This window comes from Lissotriton helveticus, chromosome 9, assembly GCF_964261635.1.
Source record: "Lissotriton helveticus chromosome 9, aLisHel1.1, whole genome shotgun sequence".
Taxonomy (NCBI): Eukaryota; Metazoa; Chordata; class Amphibia; order Caudata; family Salamandridae; genus Lissotriton; species Lissotriton helveticus.
Window position 1 is genome coordinate 401,974,315 of NC_136070.1, and position 20,887 is coordinate 401,995,201.

Genomic DNA, 20,887 nt, shown 5'->3' on the forward strand with positions numbered 1-20,887 from the left:
TACCCAGACCTCATCATCAAATATGGGTTAAGAGAAGTACATTAAGCATAATTTCAGTGGGGCCCAGATTCTCTCCCATTTTAGGCCATCTCCTACCCTCCTAGGTTTCTCGGCTAATCCATTCTTGAGCAATGTCCCTATGTGCTCACATCAGGACCAAGAGATGCAGGAATAATTTGTGTTTGGGCATGTCCATACCTCCCTTAATTCCCAATACTGCCACTGGCTTCTAATGTAGCATCAACATCTTCAATCGTAATTAGTTAATGTATATTCCTAAGAAAGGAAAAAAGAGGGAGGAAGGTACCCCTGTATTTTATGTCAGGGAGGGGGTTATCAAACCAAAGAAGTGAGGTGACCTTTAGTGCACCTTTCTCTTTAAATTACTGCCTCTACTAAACCTCTCGATCAATTCGCATAACAATGTTGTCAGTCTCAGTCTCCTACAAATCACATCTAAAGTAAAATTTAAAGTATTTTTATTTAAATAAAACCCTCCCTTTGGGTTACAATCTAAAACAAATTCATATCTGAAAATGTTTAAAAACAGTATGTTAAAAACAGTCGACGTGGCATTTCGGTGTACAGTTAATCTTTTTCCACCTTAATCAGGACGATACTTTTTTTTAAATCTGGTAAGATTCTTAAGGGATATGATTCTTCAACTTCATAATTCCATGTATCTTCCGGCTATTATGTTAAAGCCTTTGCCTTTGATATCTGTTGCGGTAACTTAAAACGGCTGTACGATGGAGCCACAATCTTGAAAATTAGATTTCGTGTGGGAGTGGGCTCAATTCTTGCAATTACTATGCCCTAAATCCTCGTCATGCCCATGCACTGCATATGCTTCTTATATTTGTATGTTATTTTTGGGCAATCCCCCTTCGTTAAAGGTGTATTCTCAGGATCTGGATGGGTCTATGCGGTCTCTCTGCTCAAAACGTAGGTTTCCGGAAGTGAATTCCTAGAAAGGCCAAAACACACTACATTCCCATTTAGTGTTGTGAAAAGTGCCAACATCTGTGGTACAAGACGTACAAGCAGGTGTACCCATCAGCCCAGTAAGGTGTAGTTTGTCTGCAGTGTTGCACTCTAGCGCCAATGTTCAGTCAGGCAAATGCTGGTGGGATAATTACTGTACACACATTAAACACCAGGGGCTGAGGTATTTAATGGGTGTGGTGTACACCTTCAAATCACATTTAAGACTCTTCAAATTCCCAATCTCTTAGTATTTAACTGGTATTTGCCCAGGTAAATATTGGGACGTTTGACCTGCTGAAATTTACCTACAGAAAATGGCAGGGCGTTCGTCAATGGCACAAAAGTAGGTATTCTGATGTGTGGTAATGCATATTATCCGGGAAGATGAATTTCAAACTTGTGCAAAGCTTGCATGATCTTCAGTGCCACAAGCCATTACAAGACATTCAGAATATTTATAAGGGACACACCATCTGAACAAGGGTCTCTTGATGCGGGTCTTGCATAGGTATCCCAGAATCGATATGCTTTTATGTTAATTTGGGCAAGTGCCTATGTGCACTTGCCTAGATGGGTATAGAATTTGTTAGTACACGTTATCATTCATCAGCCAAGTTTAAATCTTGTCCTTTCCTGCATTGATAGACAATGCCTTCCTAACCGGTGTGACATTGTCCTTTCTACCCAAACCAGTGATGAGTTGGATAGCAGCATTCTGCACTCGAATATGGTGAAATGCTAGGTACCCTGAATAAAGGCAGGAACAGAATTTGAGCCTTGAATGAATTACTGACTTCAACACCAGAGTCTTATGGGATGACGAGAGCAAAAGTAAACAAGCATTAGAAATGCAATCGGGCTCGGATTTATTTGAGTTTGAGCTAATGGCATTGTAAATGCCAATGTATTGTTGCTATGTGTTATGGAGTGTGTTCATGTGGTGTGTACTGCCAGTGATCTCATTGTGAGTGTGAGAATATTGCACCGTTACTGCCTGTGTTGTCCTTCTTGTGAGTGAGAAGCTTGCACCTCTGCTGCCTGTGGTCTCCTTGTGAGTGTAAGAAGCTTGAACTGCTGCTGCCTGTGTTGTCCTTCTTGTGAGTGGGAGAAGCTTGCACCTCTGCTGCCTGTGATGTCCTTCTTGTGAGTGTAAGAAGCTTGCACTGCTGCTGCCTGTGATGTCGTTGTTGTGAGTGTGAGAAGCTTGCACAGCTGCTGCCTGTGTGTATGAGAAGATTGCATTGTGCATCTCTGTGCTGTGCCTGTTCTTTATAAGGGACTCTTGCTCTGTTGCTGCTGCTGCCTTGGCACAGTACCTGCTGTGAGTGTGTGAGGGAATATTGCACCGCTGCTGCTTGTGATATCCTTCTTGTGAGTGGGAGAAGCTTGCACCTCAGCTGCCTGTGGTATCCTTGTGAGTGTAACAAGCTTGCACAGCTGCTGCCTGTGATGTCCTTCGTGTAAGTGTGCTCTGTCATCGGTAGTTGAGAGTGGTAGTGGAGAGTGTTAGTGGAAAGTGTTAGTGGAGAGTGGTAGTGGAGAGTGGTAGTGGAGAGTGGTAGTGGAGAGTGGTAGTGGAGAGTGGTAGTGGAGAGTGTTAGTGGAGAGTGGTAGTGGAGAGTGTTAGTGGAGAGTGTTAGTGGAGAGTGTTAGTGGAGAGTGTTAGTGGAGAGTGTTAGTGGAGAGTGTTAGTGGAGAGTGTTAGTGGAGAGTGTTAGTGGAGAGTGTTAGTGGAGAGTGTTAGTGGAGAGTGTTAGTGGAGAGTGTTAGTGGAGAGTGTTAGTGGAGAGTGTTAGTGGAGAGTGTTAGTGGAGAGTGTTAGTGGAGAGTGTTAGTGGAGAGTGTTAGTGGAGAGTGTTAGTGGAGAGAAGTTAGATCACAGAAGCTCTTTGTGCTCCACGTGCCGCCAAGCTCTGCAGAACAGGAGCTTAAAGCGAAAGAGAGAAACTGGTGTGCTATAGGGGAGAGGAAAAAAAGAAAAGCTTCAGACTTCAGTTGAAGGCTAAAAACGCGTAGACAGACAGGTCCCAAAAAATATTAACGTTTCTTAACAGGCAGACGAGAGGATGTGGCTTAACAGCTAGAGCGGCCGACCTCCAAGCTGGTCCAACTATAACTGCAGGCAAATGCTATTTTTACAGCATAAACCCGAACACATTATCTCCAGGCATGTTCGTGGTATACAGAATAGAATGGTATGTCTTATTTATTAATTTTCCTTCCCAGAAGGTACCGAGAACGAGAGACGTAAGACTACAGGAGAGAAGAACAGGAAAGATGCAAGCTTGTGTGGGAACAGGCACAGAAGGGAGAACTGACACTAGGTGACTAATGGGGATTAGGAGCAGGGTAAAGAGGAAGTGTTACACTACAAATCCCACGATCCACCGGAGAGCTGCAGCAGCACCCGGGTGGCACCAATGTCGGCCCGAGATGCCCACTGGCTGGATCCCGTAGTTTCCCGTTGAATTTCGGCAATCTTGGAAAGGAAAGAGGCCCGGCCCTTTGCCCAGAATCGGAAGGGTGCCCGATCTACGGGGAGCACGTGACAGAGCATGAGAAAGGGCACGCGAGAGATGTGCAGCGCGGAACCCCAGGCAGACAGCTGGAACTCATCTCTGGCAAGGCGGGGGTGACCACGGCAAGGAGCGCGAGCCCGCCCCTGGGTGCCAGGGAGGGGCGCGCGGTCTGGAAGGAGGCCACCGCCTCCCTTAGTTGTGCTTCCCAGCCTGGCATGCCCGCCTAGAATGCGGCATGATTATGAATCCAAAAGTTGTGAATAACATTTTAATAATATATTAAACATTCTGCACGGAAAAGTAAATTGTACTGGACATTCGGTAAACTTCGCATTAAGCATCTAAAGAGCCGAGCATCGAAATGTGAGAGGCGCTTCGATAAATCATCACGAGGGGGTCGTTGCCTCTAGTCTTGTTATACGCAGATGACATCACTCAGATTAAAATTAATGTTTACCCTCCATGCATGAAACTATTATGTTCGCCTAAAAATACCGCAGGAACGAATACAGAGAGAGAGCAATTCTTGGGCGTTATAAATATATAATATAGCCAATCAGCCGGAGAGCAGCGATGCGCCGCAGTTTTCTTTCCGCTTTCTTCTGGACATCAGCTGCAGCGTAATTCTGCACACAACCCGCGGCAAGTAAAAGACACACAAACGGAGGAAGCAGGGTTTAAACTTCGACAAAGATAGAGAGCTCTGAGAGCGGCAGAAGCTGCAACGGTGTGCACAAACCAGCAAATGACAAGTCCTGATTAAATGACGACTCTGCTTCGTACCCCGTATTTCCAGTGCCCAAATGTAAACAAGCCCCGGAGACCACCGCAATGATCGGCATGTCTGGACCTCAGTGACATACGAAAGAAATTAAAGCGGCGCCATTACCGTATCCCCATTTAGTCATACAACGCAACGTAGTCATAACATGCAAGAACAAGGAAGCTGCGCGCTGAGCGCTGCAGAATTGTGAACGCGCCCGGCCATCTGGATTCACTAACGGAGGCACCCTGACAGCTCCTAATTATAATTTATGTACTTCTTTGCGCGAGCACGAACGAAATATGCCCAAAATGGCGGAACAAAACTACATTTACCCTATCACTTCAAGCCTATTAAAACGAAAACACAAGGAAGACTAATCACTGGCCAGATGACAGAAAACTCTAAGGAATGTGTGGAATTCCTCTCGCCAAGGCCCTAGGAGATACTTCTTTTTTTTCTTCTTTAACATTAGTTCTCAAACTCCTCCCACTTTCAGTGGGGAGGAGTCCGAGCCCTAAAAAGGGTGAAAGCTTAGTCAGTGAGTTGTAGCAGCTGTCACTGGCTGATCCCACTTGGGAGCTAATGGACTTCTTTGCTCCAGATATTACACCTAAAGTGCTTGAGGGTTCTTTCATAAAGGTGCAGTGCCACACTACATTACTAGATGTTCCTCTTGATTTTTTTTTTTTTTTTTTTTTTTTTTTTTACAAAGGTGCAGTACTGCAAGCCATTACTAGATGTTTCACTTTAGGCCTACAAGTCTTTGATGTGCCATGGCAGTTCTTTCAGCCTTTTGTTTTGTTGGCACCAAAGTAAAAACAAACGCCACTGCCCCATTATTCTCAAGGTGGCTGTGAATTAGGAAGAGAACAGCACGCTTGAACAGCTGTTTGTTGAAAATGGAACAGTGTAGGGAACAAAACCTAGCTTTTGAGCATGGCATACTATCAAACCCTAACTTTCACCTAGTGCCAAGTCACTTGGATTTATCCTGGGAATAAAACTTCACCATTAATGATCACAGTGGCAAGAAAATGATGGTGGAGCACCTTTCTTTCCTCACAGAAAGTAACTAAAAAGCTGCTGTTCAAGCCCATGTACTATTGTCTGGATGGCGGAAGCATCTGCTATATGGCCTTGTGGTTTCCACACTGCCCATTCCCTCCCCCGGCATCCTTGAGGGCATCTTACATGCTGCAGTACATCTCATACATGGCCTGAGGAAATGTGCCTCCCATCTTGATGGCACTCCACTGGCTCCACCTTCGAGCTAGCCCCATCTACACAATCAGCTTAATTATTTACAAGGCTATCAAGAGCAGTTCCACTGCCTGTCTGGATGTTAACTACACCATCTCCGATGGCTTTCAATGCACTTGCAGACAAGACACCATCATACCGGAGATAAAGACGTGTAAAAGAAAGGAGAAAAAACTGGATCTGGACCACTCAACCCTGCTACATTTAGCTGAAAACAAACTTCTTTAAAGAACACTACAATCCAATGCAAAAACAGTACACTTATGCTCCTAGAACTCAGCTACTTCCTAAATAATGAATTCACTGTATCTTTGCCTTTAACACTCTACAGGGCTCCACTGACTTTTTTCCCTATATTCACATTCTACAAATACCACATAAGTACATATATTCCTTGACTGTCTTCATGTTCCAAATAAGTTTATCTGTAATTGTATGCTCACTTGCTGAATGGGAAAAGCTGTTCTCCATGACCTCACTTTTTATAGTTCTGTTTCCAATGTTCTTTGTTAGTTATCAAGCAGCTGCTCATGCCCTTGACATAATCTTCATATTTTTTGCTTATGTCTCCTCCATTGCATTGCATATATTCATTTGAGTGCACAATTCTCATTTGTAAAAGCATGCTGCATTTAGTATTGTTTGCAAATGTATATTTTGTAACATTTGCTTGATAGCGCATTAACTATTCACTGGAGTTATAATGTTCTGTAGAATTAAGTTGGGGTGCAACAAGATGAATATATGCTAATTATTTCTCCTTCTCGATACACAACAAACATATCTGTTCTTCTGCTAATGTATGCAGGTGAGAGACCATCTTGGAAACTCACACAGGCTATTTTTGCGCAAACACAGCATAGGTAGAGGCAGGAATCGACTGGTTGGAGAACAGAAACTGGTTCCATCTTTCCATGGAAAGAAAATATGAAATGCTGTTTGCTTTTTAATTCTTCTTAGTAGTTTGTTAATGAATCACTTTAATTGCCACTATTTTGTTTATCTTCATAGTTACTACTATGCACAGTTTAGACTAAAATAAGATGTTAATTTTAATAATTTTGGAGAGTCAATTCATGATGAAGAGATTTGAAAGGCACTAGCAATAAATACTACTGCGAGCCTCATAGGACTGATTGTTGCCCAATACACAACATCCTAGGGTAATACTCTGGTGATTTATTGGTTACAGTCCACCAGCTTAACTTTGGTAAGTTGGCAGTGATCCTGCACTTTTTTGAGAGAACTCTTTCGGCTCTTATTTTGTATGAAACCTACAAAAATGTATTACGCTAGTCAGGTGCTGCCGGGATCGGTCAAGTTGGCTGGATACATCATAGAGTCCTCTTCCCAAATCTGGAACATAGCACAATTCATCTGTTTACAGGAAACTTTGGGGACTGCTGTCTTCTGGTTTGAATCACTTGGATGCATTTACTATACCTGTCTCAGCAATACCTTATAGAGAAAACCTCTGTCAGGAAATAATAGTCTTCTATTCTGATCCCTGGCCGGATGTTTCCATGCAACATGATCAGATTTAAGACAGCTGGTGTGGTCCATGCTTCTGCATTAAAGCCTCCCCTCCAATCTGGATCTGAGGACCAGTTCCTACATAGACTTGGTGGCCATAAAATGGTTGCGATCTGCTGTGCCCTCACCAGGGGGACCCAGCAAGTCAGGGTGCTTTGGGACTAACGTTGTAATTGGCCTTCCAGTAGAACAGGAAAGACACCTAGAGGCACAGGTATGCCCTCGCACCTTCTAAGGAGATCGAGAGTGGTGGGAAGGGGCAGAGTCATGCTTGGATGACTTATGCTTCGTGTTGGACTTAATCGATGGCTTCTGCCATGATGAAGATCTCAAAGGAGCAGCTTTGGGAGCAGGAAGAAGTCTGCACTCTCGACTTGGATTGAGCACAGAACCTGCGGTGGTTTGCGACATAAAGTCTTGTATTTTCTGAAGGCTTTTGGGTTTATCTGTCCACTGAACCTTTCTGTGTTCTTCCACATATAGCATTGCCCTGCATTGTCTGATGGCTTTCAGGTCCATCATTCCGGGCAGTTGTCACAGGCCTTGGAGTCGTGCACCAAGCGCAAACACCCGCTGCACACCTTGTGGGGATTTGTCATAGACATCGGTTTGCAGCAGTCTCTACAAGGTTTAAACCCCGTAGACTTAGAAGAATTCATGTCACCTATTGTCAGGAAAACATTTAGTCAAGATATGAAAAAAGGAGTGGATCTCTGGATCCACGACTGAAGGCCTGGAAAGAAAGGAACTGATGTACGGGTTGCGATTATATGCGGCTCCTTTGATTACTTTTGAAGTGTAATGAAGTCGGTGCAGAGCTGCACAACACCACCATTTGGCTTGCAAGATCTTTGCTTTTCGAGTTTCTAGATGCAGTCTAGGGTCTGAGATAGTCACAAAGTTAGGAATCTGCGATTAGATAGTATCCACCAGAAAGAGCCTTGCCGATTTAGGTAACTTGTTCTTCTATGTCTGTCAGGCATCTATACGGAAGATTTCTATCTACTATTATTTTGCTGTCTTCATAAATCCATCTGTTGTGAATGGTAAAACATTTTTTTGGGTGGGGGGAAGGGGTGAGCCCCTTGAGGCTCCATCAGTACTTATTTTCAGTAAAAGGAACCTACCACCACGCAAAAGATAACTGTTGAGATGTAATTTTCTATACTTTCACATTTTGATCTGTTTTTTCACATCTTGCAGGTGGTTTGTTTTGGACACAGAGACAAAAGATTTGGTCACAGTACACACAGACGGAAATGAACAGCTCTCTGTGATGCGATATTCTCCAGGTTTGTACTTGACATTTTATTTAACCAAAGAAGGCAGCAAGAGGTTTTATTTTTTTTAAATCTCAATTCTTCATTAATACCAGACTTCAAATATTTCATTGCCTATTCACCAAACTATACATTTAATATTGCTCAGATTTTGAATAACTAAAACTGTGAAACAGAGGCGTCCGACTGAATCGGTAAATGTTTTGTGAGCAGTACCCCTGTGTGCCTGTTGGTGGCGTAGTTTAGCTCCTCGTTGCGTCATCCGCTCTGTAATTTACTTGTGCAGTGCCTATAAAGGCATCGCCCCAGTGCGTTGACACAGCTTTTCTTTTACTCACAGATCCTGAGAAAGCTTCCCCCAGTCATTTTCAGATGTATTTTTCAGCTTTTTCATATTTTTTAGGTCTCGCGACCTATCAATGCGCGCAAGCGCATTGAGCGGAGCGAGAATTCAAGTGCTCTAAATCCTCGTGAAACCAAGGGCTTCTTGCGCTGCGGTTTTCATTAAGTTCTGGTGAATCACGTGACTAAACAAGCACGCGCATCAGCCTCCCTCCCTCTTTCCTAATTGCATTTTTTCACGGCCGCACAGCACATCAAAGGGCTTCGCCCAGCGTGCGCTGTGCGGCTTCTCCTCCCCTAATTATTCATGGCTGGCCGTTGGCCGCCCGTACTTTGTTTCCCTGCCGCTCTTGTCTGTTTTTGTTGTTCTCCTTTCTTCTCTGTCTTTCTATTCTTCTGTACTCTTCTGCTTTGCCTATTTCTTCTCTTCTCTCTTCTTCTCTCCGCCGTGTTTCTTTCCTGTCCTTTGCCTCTCTCCACGGGTCTCTTTGTTCTTGCTGTCTGTCTCTTTCCTCTGTCTCTTCACACCTTTTATTGTTTCCCCTTCTTGTCTTATTCTTCTCTTATCTCCGACTACCGTCATGTTGTTTCTGACTGTCCTTTGCCTCGTTTCCTGCCTTTCTCCGTCCTTCTTTTCTACACCACTCGACTCGTTTCCGTCACCCCCCCCTTTCGTATGTATCTCGAGCCGTTCTGCCTCCTTTCCTGCCTTTCTCCGTCCTTCTTTTCTACACCACTCGACTCGTTTCCGTCACCCCCCTTTTTCGTATCTATCTCGAGCCGTTCTGCCTCCTTTCCTGCCTTTCTCCGTCCTTCTTTTCTACACCACTCGACTCGTTTCCGTCACCCCCCTTTTTCGTATCTATCTCGAGCCGTTCTGCCTCCTTTCCTGCCTTTCTCCGTCCTTCTTTTCTACACCACTCGACTCGTTTCCGTCACCCCCCCTTTCGTATGTATCTCGAGCCGTTCTGCCTCCTTTCCTGCCTTTCTCCGTCCTTCTTTTCTACACCACTCGACTCGTTTCCGTCACCCCCCCCCTTTCGTATGTATCTCGAGCCGTTCTTTAGGTGTTCCTCTGCTCGCTCTCTAGTTCTTCTTCTCTCTTTGCTTCTCTTCTCTTTGCTTCTCTTCCGTTTGTGTTCCTCAGCCCAGTGTTTTCTCTCCCTCCCTGTCCTTCTCTCTGCTTGCATTGCTCTGCTTTGTCTTTTCTTTTCTTCATCACTGGCCATCCTTCTGTTTTCCTCTCCACTCTCTTTGTTTCTTCTCTTTTCTCTTATTCGGCCCCTATTTCTTCTGTCTTTTTTCACGCTTTTGTTCTTTGTGGCCTTCTGCTCTCCGCCTCTAGCAGTCCTTCTCTAGTCCTCTGCTCTCCCTTCTCTTTTCTTTGTATTTCTCGATCCTTTCCTTCCCCTCTTTCTTTCCTGCCTCGTTCTGTCCTTCTGCTGTCTCATTTATTCTCTGCCCTCCTTTTGTTCTCGACCTCTTTTTTGCTTTCTCTCTTATTTTATTTATTTTGTATTTGATTTATTTCACTCTGCTTCCCTTCATCCTTCTCTCTCCGTCCTTTGTTACCCTCCCTCTCTTCACCCTGGTTTCTGCTCCACCTTTTAACTGCTCCCCGTAAACGCACAGTCCCTGTCCTGTTTTCAATACTCTGTTCAAACCTCGCGCCCCTCTCTTCACCCTGTGTGCCCCCTCCATGGTTCATTCCCGCTCTTTCAGCCCCTCCTCCCCTCTGTCCGGCCTCTCCTGTTCTCCCCTCACAGTCCCCCCTGCCCCCCTCCACGCCCCCCTCCTCTGGCCCCCTCCACCCGCTCCCTCCTCTTCGACCCTGCTCAGTTCCTCCTCGGTTCTTGCTCAGCTCGGCTCCTCCCCCCCCCCCTTCTGCCCTCCCCTCCTCCCAGCGCTGCAAGGGTTACATTCCTTTCCAGCTGAGCTGGCAGAGCGATCCCGGGCAGAGCCGTCAGATTCGCGGTGGGAGCTGGGAGGGGGCAGAGAGCTATTCTCATGGGCACGGAGGGAGGAGGGGGGGCACAGAAACTTCATTATCTGGCTCCTTCTATTGCGAGACCTATTGCATTTCCAATGCTTGTTTAGACTTGTCTTCTGGTCTGGCAGAGATGTCAATGAGGAAGGCTCGATTCAAGCCCTGCGCAGTGCTGGTCACTGCAAATGTCAGTGACGGACCCGCACCTTGTTTGTTTCTGGTGTCTTGAGAGCGGCCACGTCGTAAGGACCTGCACTTATTGCCGTGCATTGGCACTCCAAAGCCTTGAGGTTGTGATCCCTTTAGCTCCTTGCTGTATGCAGTGCTGCAACAGTCGAGAGGAAAGTGCTGGGATTGGTTGCAGAGCCATTGATCTTCATCAGTCATCCCACTCCAGTAAGTCCCACAAGAAGAAGAGCAAAAATTGGAAGAGGACTTCTACTTCACCCCATCATTTGAAGTCCGACGAGGCGAGGCAGTGTAGTCACTCGAGGCCTGGCTATGTGGTTTAGCCTGGGCTGTGTCTACCACCCGAGTTTCTGGAACCCACAGCAACCCCCGCCCATCTCAGAGATTTTTGAGGCCTTGCACCTCATATTTGGCCAGCTCATCCCCAGTGCAGCACCTTTGGCCCACTCTGGTTGAGGGGGGCCCCTACTGGTTCCCCACTGGAAGTCCTCCCTCAGTGCCAGTTGAGCCCCTTGGATCCATAGATTAATCCGGACCAGTGGGACCAGTGCAAGTCGAGCTACCTCTTGACCTTCCCCGGCACCGGTCCTACTGTTGATGCTCCTGGTGCCACTGGCACCATCCCCATTCTTATCCCAGACTCCCGACACAGAGCAGGAGGGGCGTCGCCCAACGCTGACTGGAGCCATTCACTGTTGGCCAGAGCCTCAGCCCTATTTCTATAGGCTAGGACTTGGGGAAGATTGAAAAATACCAGCCCCTGGGGGCCCTAATATGGTCTGGTGCGAGGAATTGGCAGATGCCAGTGGACGGGACACCTCTCCAGATACTAATTTGCTCTCTCTTCTTACCCTGGCTATGGAGGAAGGTGCCTAATTTACTATGGAGGTGAGGAGGGCGGCCTAGGTCCTGGACCTTACGCGGCCCTACGTTGACTGTCTTGACGGAGGTGCTTCAACCAGGAGTCACCCCTTCAGAAGTGCGCTCCCATTTAATGAAAGCCTCATGGGCGTCTTGCTCGGGGACTTGTCCAAGCCCTGCACATGGGCTCCTGTAAACAGGATAATTGCCCACAGCCATCGACCTACCCCAGGGAAACACTCTTGCCTTACTCAACACCCCACCCTGGACAGCTTCTGGAGTAAATCCTGGTGCATTCCCTACCACCCCACTGGATAGGGAATTCAAAAGGCTGGACTCCTTGGGCAAGAACAGGTTTTCTTCTGCCATCCTGGCTTTGTGCTCTGTGAACATCCCATGCCTTTTGGGCTGTTACTCCCATTCCCTTTGGTTGCACAAGTACTGTCCGTGGTCCTGGAGGAAGTCCGGGCCATACTCTCCCAAGCCATGGCTGATGGGAGAGGTGCAGCTAAGTTCACAACTCTATGGGCTGGACACTACTGACTCGCTGGGCAGAGCGGTTTCTTCATTGGTGGCTTTATGGCACCATGCCTGGCTGAGGCCAACTGGCTTTTTTAGATGATGTTTGAGCTACGCTTACGGACATGCCCTTTGATGGCCCCCGTCTCTTCGGAGGCAAGGCGTACTCAGCGCTGGAGTACTTCAAGGACAGAAGAGCCACGGCCAAGTCCTTGGGCTTTTGCATGGGCCCCCTGTCAACCCAGTCCACCTTTTCTTCTTTTGTGGCCACAGAAGGGGTTTCTAGCACGGTCCTTACCTGCCATGCCTCGGCGGGTCACAAATATCCCAGCCCCTACATGGCTGAGAGTGTGGCACCCACAGACACCGTGGGTCAGGCCAGTCTACCACTTTCCTGGCAGCTGCAGCCTCCAAGCTTCTTTAGTTTGCCCTCCGATCATCATGGGCCACCGGTTGGCGACCGGATACGCCATCCACTGCACCACTAGAGGTCAATAACATCATACCACTGGGTTTCTCCAGATTTTCCGAAGGGGCCACACCCCACTCGCGACATGCTGACAGAGGCTCTCCTTTCTCCGCCAGGACGTCTGGGCTGTATTAGCCAAGGAAGCCATAGCGAGGGTACTGGCCTCAAAAGTAGGTTGTGGTTTTGTGAGTTTCTGGTGCTTAAGGAGGACAGAGGCCTTTGTCTTATCGGAAACCTGTGCCCTTTCAATTTCTTCCTGATAAAAGGAGGAATGCAATATGCTCATGGTCTCCAGTCCATGCTGCCTTTGACCCGGCAGACTGGATGGTAGCGTTGGACTTGTAGGACACATACTTCTACATCCACATCCTGCCTGCAAATAGACGTTTGCCTGCAGGTCACAGTAGGTCATGAACACTTGCAGTTCAGTGTTCTCCCCTTTGGCCTTACCAGCGCCCCTCTGGTGTTCATCAAGGTGATGGCGTTGGTTGTAGCTCACTGGCTGAGATCAGGGGTGCCAATCTTCCCTTATCTCAATGACCGGCTGTTGAAGGCAGTAGTCTCCCACCTCCAAACTATGGCGGACCTCCTGCACTCACTGGGGTTCACTATTAAAGTGCCAAAGTCACAACTGACTCCTTCTCAAACGCTGTCTTTCATCAGAGCTGTTCTGGATATGGTGCAGTTTCATGCTAATCCTCCCGAATGGCGAGTCCAGGATATTCGGGCTATGATACTGAAGTTTCAGCATTTAGCCTGGGTTTTGGTGAGACGGACTCTGAGGCTGATTGTCCTGCATCCTGGTTGTGACACATGCCAGCTGACATATGCAGGCTCTGCAGTGGGATCTGAAGTTCCAGTGGGCGCATCATCGGAGGAATCTTATCAGATATGGTCCAGATCTCGGAGGGAACTGTAAAAGATATGCAGTGGTGGTTATCGAACCCCATTTGGGTCAGCGGCAGACCCCTCTCTATTCCCCAATCAGATCTGACAGTAGTGACAGATGTGTCATGCCTGGGATGTGCGGCTATTTTGGAGAGGTGTAGATCAGTGGACTCTGGTCTCCTGAGGAATCCGTACTCCCCATCAACCTATTGGAGCACCCAGAGGCATTGAAGGCATTCCCTCAATCAAGGGAAGGCTCATGTGTGTGCACTGTAAATTGAGCAGCTGACGTGCTTTGGCAATTTTCCCTGGTTTATGGGTTATTTGCTTCACGGTGAGAAAACATAATCCTAACAGAAGAAGTAGAATCTAAGGCATGAAGCACAAGATGAAATAATGAGTCCAATGAGCAAACAAGCATTGGCAAAGGACATCTCTTTCGCAATGGAAAGCTGGGGTTTTTTGTTTATTGCAATCATTTGACACATAAAGAAAAAAGAAACCTGGTTCTACCTCCACGTGATACCATATATTTGCAATAACAATGTTAAATTAAAGTAACCTTTCATATCATTTTAATGGAACAGAAATGATGCATACTAGAGTTCCTATACTCCAGGAAAATATTATTATTGGCGCAAAGAAAAGGTTCAATTGTATTTGAATTACTGTAACCTGAGCACGTAGTTTAGAGACCGAAGGATGGCTAAAATTAATTTAAAATATGAGTGGAAATGATAAAACATAGACAAAAAAACGTATTGGCCCGCTTATCCTGGAGCTCAAATGCATTTTTTTAATAGATGTGTACATGTTGATCAGGAAAAACGCTATTCCTCACGGCGCAGGAGCCATTGGTTCCAGTGGACTGGCCTAGTTCCCTGTGCCAGTGTTTGCTGAACTGTGGGTCCAAGCTGACTTTTGGTAGGTTGCAAAGCCCAAGCAATAAATAAAGATTCCTGTTAATTTGCTGCACTTCGAAGATAGAGGTCAAACGTCATGAGATGTATTCTGACAAATCGCTGGATACTTTTTAACATGTGGATTGGTGTTTACAAACTCCTCACTTTGCAGTCCGAAAGAAAAATGAAGTGAATTATGTAGCAATCTTGCTGCTGTACAGGGAGTGTGAAAGAAAGGGGTGTAGGACGTAGTTTGTTGTAACACAAAACAAAATATAAATGGCTGTAAATGTACTGTGCAGATTTGCAAGCCACAAGCAAACTAAATCCATGGACACAGAATTAGCAACTTTGGGCAGACTTGCATGTTAAAGCACATCCTATTATGAGCTAACTTTTTGCCACGCGCAGACTTTTGAGGGTCTCAGGAGACTGAAATGCTGCATCTTCACACGTGACAGTATGCATTTTCTTTCCATATAAATAGGAAAACTGAAATTTAAGTCTAATTAGTAACAGGTCACCTCAAAGAAGCAACTTGTGAGGCAGTCTCTTTTAATAACTGTTGTTACTAGTAAGCCAGTTAAGTGCATAACAACTTAAATATGTTTTTGTATTGAACAAGACAGTGCAGTGTCACTGGATATCCAGGTCATTAAATTCCAAAAAGAAAGTAAAACACTGTATTTCAACCATAAAAATTATTCTCCACAGCGACAGCACCTGAGATGTCTTGGCTTCTATCCCTCGATTGTGTAATTTTAGGTGGCTCACTTGCAAAGTAAAGATTTTTAATAATCCTTACTTTTATATTGCAAGAAACTTCTTACTAAACTTAATAACGCATGAATAATACCTGTGACCGTCTCATAAGTCTGTTTTGTAAATTAATACAACTGTTTTTGCTTTTCTCAATAGATGGGAATTACTTGGCCATAGGTTCCCATGACAACTACATCTACATTTATGGGGTCAGTGACAATGGAAGAAAATACAGTAGAATTGGAAAATGCTCAGTAAGTTGATTTATACATATCAGGTGGTTAATAGCCTATCCATAGTGCTACAAAAATATCCATATTAAATTGTGTTTCTCTCTAGGGCCACTCCAGCTTCATCACTCACCTAGACTGGTCTGTTAATGCCCAATACTTGATGTCCAATTCAGGAGACTACGAAATCCTATACTGTAAGTACATGTATGTTTTGGTGCCCTTTCTTGTGTTCTAGAGGTCTTACGAAGCAAATGAGCAAAGTAACACTCCACTTTGAAAGGTCCAGATATTCACTGCTGTGGGTTTTGTATCTTTGGAATACGCAGTGTGCTAGTTACTGTATTGCAATATATCGTTATTTTATTGTTTAAAATATATTCATATGTTTAAAAAGTTGATTCCTTGGTAATCTACAACTAAAGAAATCCAGTTTTGCTATCGTATTTCTAGTTCCATCCATCAAATCCGAATCCTTCTCCAAATTTCTGTCTCTTGAATGAATACTCTGATCAACTCCTAAAAATCGAGCCCAATTTAATGAATATACTTTTATTGATGCAGGTAGGAACTCAATCTGAAAGAAACAGGTTAGTATTATATTCCTTACCTTAGAATATCCCGAGGCGTCAGTCTGGATCCGGAAACTTTAGCGTAGCAGTACCCCTGCGCGTCGGCAGGCGTCCCCTGCGGCTCCGCGTCCGTCGTTGGCGTCGTGCGCCGTGATGACGTCGCTGGAGTATATAGACGCCGCCTCCGCGCGCTGACGTCAGTTCTTTTTTCCGCGCCAGTTAGCGCAGATCCGAGAAGTGCAGTACTCCGGTCTTTTGACCAAAGTTTTTTGTAGAATCCTTGATTCTTCTTACGGTGCCGGTAGGATGCCCGGTTTTAAGAACTGTGACGACTGTGACCGCACGATGTCGGTCACGGATCATCACCGACTCTGCCTCCGGTGCCTGGGCCCCGACCATGCCGTGGATGACTGTGTCGACTGCCGGGCCCTGACGAGTAAAGCTAGGCGGGAGCGGTCCCGCAAGCTACTCGAGCTGCGGGTGTCGGCCCCGCGTCGAGAGCGGTCCCGGTCCGGGCGGAGGTCGAGGGAGCTGTCTGGAGCGGTCGCGGAGCCGCCACAAGCGCTCCGGAAGTAGTCACCATTCCTCTGGTTCCTCAGGTAGGAAACACAAGAAGTCGGGGCGTCGTCATCGTACCCCCGACTCCCCCCCCGACGCTCGCGCGATGCGGCCGGGGGTTCGGGTGGCCCCACCCCCGCGGCTCCGCGTGAGTCGCCGGCGCGGCCTGCTCCATACCCTACGGTCCCTGGGCAAGGCGCGACGCCCGGGGAGATAGAAGAGTTCCTCATGGCCATGAGAGCACTGTCTCCTCCGGGGCCTACGGCGCCTTCGGGCCCTGTGCTTCCGTCCGGGGGCCCTAGCGGTTCGGGTGCTCCGACCCCGGCGCCGCAGGGACCCTCAGGGTCGACGCCGACTGGTCTACCGGCCTCTCCGGCGCCGATTCCATCGGGGTTGCCGCCCCCGCACCGGGCGGCGCCGACCCCATACCCTCTCCGACTCCGGACGCGGAGTCGGACCGGCGACGCCGAGTCCGACGCCGATGGGGCCTGTGGACCCCGGGGAGCCGGTCTACATTGTTGATACCGAATATGGTGAATATGTAGATTACGGAGAGGGTTGGGAGGGGTCTGAGGACCCTCTGTCACGCGAGTGTCAGTACAATGTGGACTGGACAGGTGATTTGGGTGACGCCAGTGGTCTGGACGACTCTCATAACCCTGGCTTTGTCTCGCCTCCTACCGTGGCTTCGGAGGAGGGGGCTGCTTATTCAGTGGTGCTGATGAGGGCTGCCAAGGCCTTACACCTTGAGCTCCCCGTCGCGGCCGTGAGGCCTAACATCCTCACTGAGGTCTTCAAACCGCAGTCATGCCCACAGGAGCCACTGCTGCCGTTCAACGAAGCCTTGTCTGACGTTCTTTTGGGCACGTGGTCCAGGCCCGCTTCAGGTTCGCCTGTTGATAGGAACGTGGCCAGACGCCACCGTCCGTGTAAGGATGACCCCAAGTTCCTGTCCACTCATCCCACCCCTGAGAGTCTGGTGATCCAGGCCTCGACTTCCCAGACCACATTCCCATCCGCCCGACCGGGAATCCAAGAGGTACGACCAGTATGGAAAAAAGGTCTTCTCGTCCCTGAGTTTGGGACTGCGGTCTTGCAACACCGCATGCCTCTTGGGCCGCTACTCCCACTCTCTGTGGGATACGGTCGCAGACCTGCTGCCAGAATGCCCGCAGGAGGTACGGGCAAAGCTCGGCAAGGCTATGATTGAAGGCCGAGACGCAGCAAAATACTCCATCAGGTGTGGTCTTGATACGACCGACTCGCTGGGCAGAGCGATGTCCACGACGGTGGCGATTCGTCGCCACGCCTGGCTGAGGTCCGCCAACTTTTCGGCAGATGTCCAGAATGCCTTGATGGAGATGCCGTTCGATGGCAGTCGCCTGTTTGGCGACAAAGCGGACCACGCGCTGGAGCGCTTCAAGGACTCCAGGGTCACGGCCAAGTCCTTGGGTCTCTCGACCCAGCGCCAGCAAACGGGTTCGTTTCGCTCCTTTCGTGGCCAAGGAAGGGGCGGTCCCTCACGTGCTGCCAGCCACGCGCCGCAAAACATTTCTCAACGCGGTGGCGGCCGTGGAATCCGCCGTGGAGGCGGTCTGGGACAACGGCGAGGTCAGACCACACCTCCCCTCCCCCCCCCCCCCCGCAGCATCGGCCTCCAAATCCTCCTAGTCCGTGCTTTCAGGCCCATGTGACGCCAGTGGGTGGCAGGGTTCGCCATCACCACTCCCGCTGGCGCGCAATCACATCGGACAGGTGGGTGCTGCAGCTCGTCCGAAGGGCTACTCCCTCCCCTTCGAGACCACTCCTCCAGCCATGCCACCGCAGAACCACCGTGAGGGACCACTTGACACTTCTGCAGGAGGAAGTTACGGCCCTCTTGGCCAAGGGGGCCGTCGAGCACGTTCCTGGGCCAGAAGTAGGGCGTGGTTGCTATTCCCACTACTTTCTGGTACCCAAGAAGGACAAAGGGGGCCTACGTCCTATCTTGGATCTGTGGAACGTCAACGGCTTCCTCCGGAAGGAGAAGTTCAAGATGTTGACTTTGGCTCAGGTCTTGGCTGCTCTAGACCCGCTAGACTGGATGGTAGCGTTGGACTTGCAGGATGCGTATTTTCACATCCCCGTCCTGCCGGCCCACCGGCGTTACCTGCGGTTCATGGTAGGCCACGAGCACTTTCAGTTTATCGTGCTCCCATTCGGCCTTATCAGCGCCCCACGGGTGTTCACAAAGGTGATGGCGGTGGTCGCAGCCCATCTGCGCCGGTTGGGGGTTTCAGTCTTCCCCTACCTGGACGACTGGTTGCTGAAGGCGGGCTCGCCCCAGACAGTCGTCCACCACCTTCAGATGACGGCAGACCTCCTGCACGAGCTGGGGTTTTCCATCAATGTGCCGAAATCACACCTGTGTCCCTCTCAAAAGCTCCTTTTCATCGGAGCGGTTCTCGACTCGGCGCAGTTTCGGGTTTATCCTCCGGAACGGCGAGTCCGGGATATACAGGCTTTGATTCCCATCTTTCAGCCGTTATCCCGGGTTTCGGTCAGGTTGACGCTGCGGCTGCTGGGGCTGATGGCTTCCTGCATCCTTCTGGTGCATCACGCCCGGTGGCGGATGCGGGCTCTGCAGTGGGACCTGAAGTTTCAGTGGGCCCAGCATCAGGGCAACTTGTCCGACCATGTCTTGATCTCGGAGGGCACTGCGAGACAACTGCAGTGGTGGCTTACAGACCGCGATTGGGTCAGAGGCAGATCCCTCTCCCTTCCCCAACCGGAGCACGTGGTTGTGACGGACGCGTCCCTCCAGGGCTGGGGAGGCCACTTGGGAGAGGCGGAGATCAGAGGCATTTGGTCTCCGGCTGAGTCCCGGCTCCATATAAACCTGTTGGAGCTGCGGGCGATCCGTCTAGCACTGAAGGCATTCCTCCCCTTTGTCAACGGGAGTGTAGTGCAGGTGTTCACGGACAACACCACCGCCATGTGGTACTGCAACAAGCAGGGCGGAGTGGGGTCGTGGACCCTTTGCCAGGAGGCTCTACGTCTCTGGCAATGGCTGGAACGTCAGAGCGTGACTCTGACGGTTCAACACCTGGCAGGTTCTCTGAACGCCAGGGCGGACGAACTCAGCCGTCGGTGCTCGGTGGATCACGAATGGCGTCTGAACTCAGACGTGGCGCAAGGCCTCTTTCTGAAATGGGGAGAGCCTTGGTTAGATCTATTCGCCACAGAAGAGAACGCGCAATGTCATCAGTTCTGCGCGTTGGAGTTTCCAAGACGGCACTCGCACCGCGACGCCTTTCGGCGCGCGTGGAGTTGTGGTCTATTGTACGCCTTTCTGCCTATACCACTTCTGCCCAGAGTGCTGAAGATCAGGCGCGACCGGGCCCAAGTTATCCTTGTGGCTCCGGACTGGGCTCGAAGGTACTGGTATCCCGAGCTACTCAGCATGTCAGTCGGTCCCTCGATCCGCCTGCCCCTTCGGGAGGACCTTCTGTTGCAGCAGCAGGGGACGGTCCTCCACCCGAACCTGTCCAGTCTCCACCTCCAGGCGTGGAGATTGAGCGGCGACAGTTGAGGCCGTTTGACTTGCCTCCTGAAGTTTGTGATGTGATTCTGGCAGCCAGGCGTCCCTCCACAAAGTCGGTATACGCCTGCCGGTGGAACAGATTTGTGGCATGGTGCACAGCAAAGGCTGTGGACCCTCTTTCTGCCCCTCTATCCGAGGTTCTCCTCTTTCTTCTCTCTCTTGCCCAGCAGGGCTCTGCTCTGGGCACTATCAAGGGCTACCTTTCTGCCCTTTCGGCCTTTCTAAGGCTGCCTGATCAACCTTCTTTGTTCAAGTCCCCTATTGTAACGAGATTCTTGAAAGGCATCACGCACATGTATCCACCTGTTCCGTTTGTGATGCCTCAGTGGGACTTGAACCTGGTTCTGACCTTCTTGATGTGTGCTCCCTTTGAGCCACTTCATTCCTGTCCTCTCCGTCTCCTGACTTTAAAGACGGCCTTCCTGGTTGCCATCACCTCTGCCAGGAGAGTGAGTGAGCTCCAGGCTCTTTCTGTCAAACCTCCTTTCATGTCCATTCATCCAGACAAGGTGGTTCTGAGAACTAGACCACCTTTCCTGCCCAAAGTAGTCTCTGCTTTTCACATCGGGCAGTCCATCACCTTACCCTCCTTCTTCCCGCCTCCGCATCCTTCAAAGGATGAAGAGCGGCTCCATCGTCTGGACCTAAAACGTGCGCTTTCATTTTATATGGATCGCACT

At 48.9% G+C, this 20,887-nt stretch overlaps 1 protein-coding gene across 9 annotated transcripts in view; it reads left to right on the forward strand.

The window, feature by feature from the left end:
- EML1 (EMAP like 1) overlaps nucleotides 1-20,887 on the forward strand; it is an 883,632-nt gene that overhangs the window by 826,916 nt on the left and 35,829 nt on the right. For all 9 annotated transcript variants that reach the window (XM_078660158.1, XM_078660161.1, XM_078660155.1 and 6 more), the window contains 3 exons: nucleotides 8,269-8,357; nucleotides 15,421-15,518; nucleotides 15,604-15,691. In XM_078660158.1, the coding sequence (XP_078516284.1) occupies nucleotides 8,269-8,357; nucleotides 15,421-15,518; nucleotides 15,604-15,691 (275 nt within the window). The remainder of the gene's footprint in view (nucleotides 1-8,268; nucleotides 8,358-15,420; nucleotides 15,519-15,603; nucleotides 15,692-20,887) is intronic.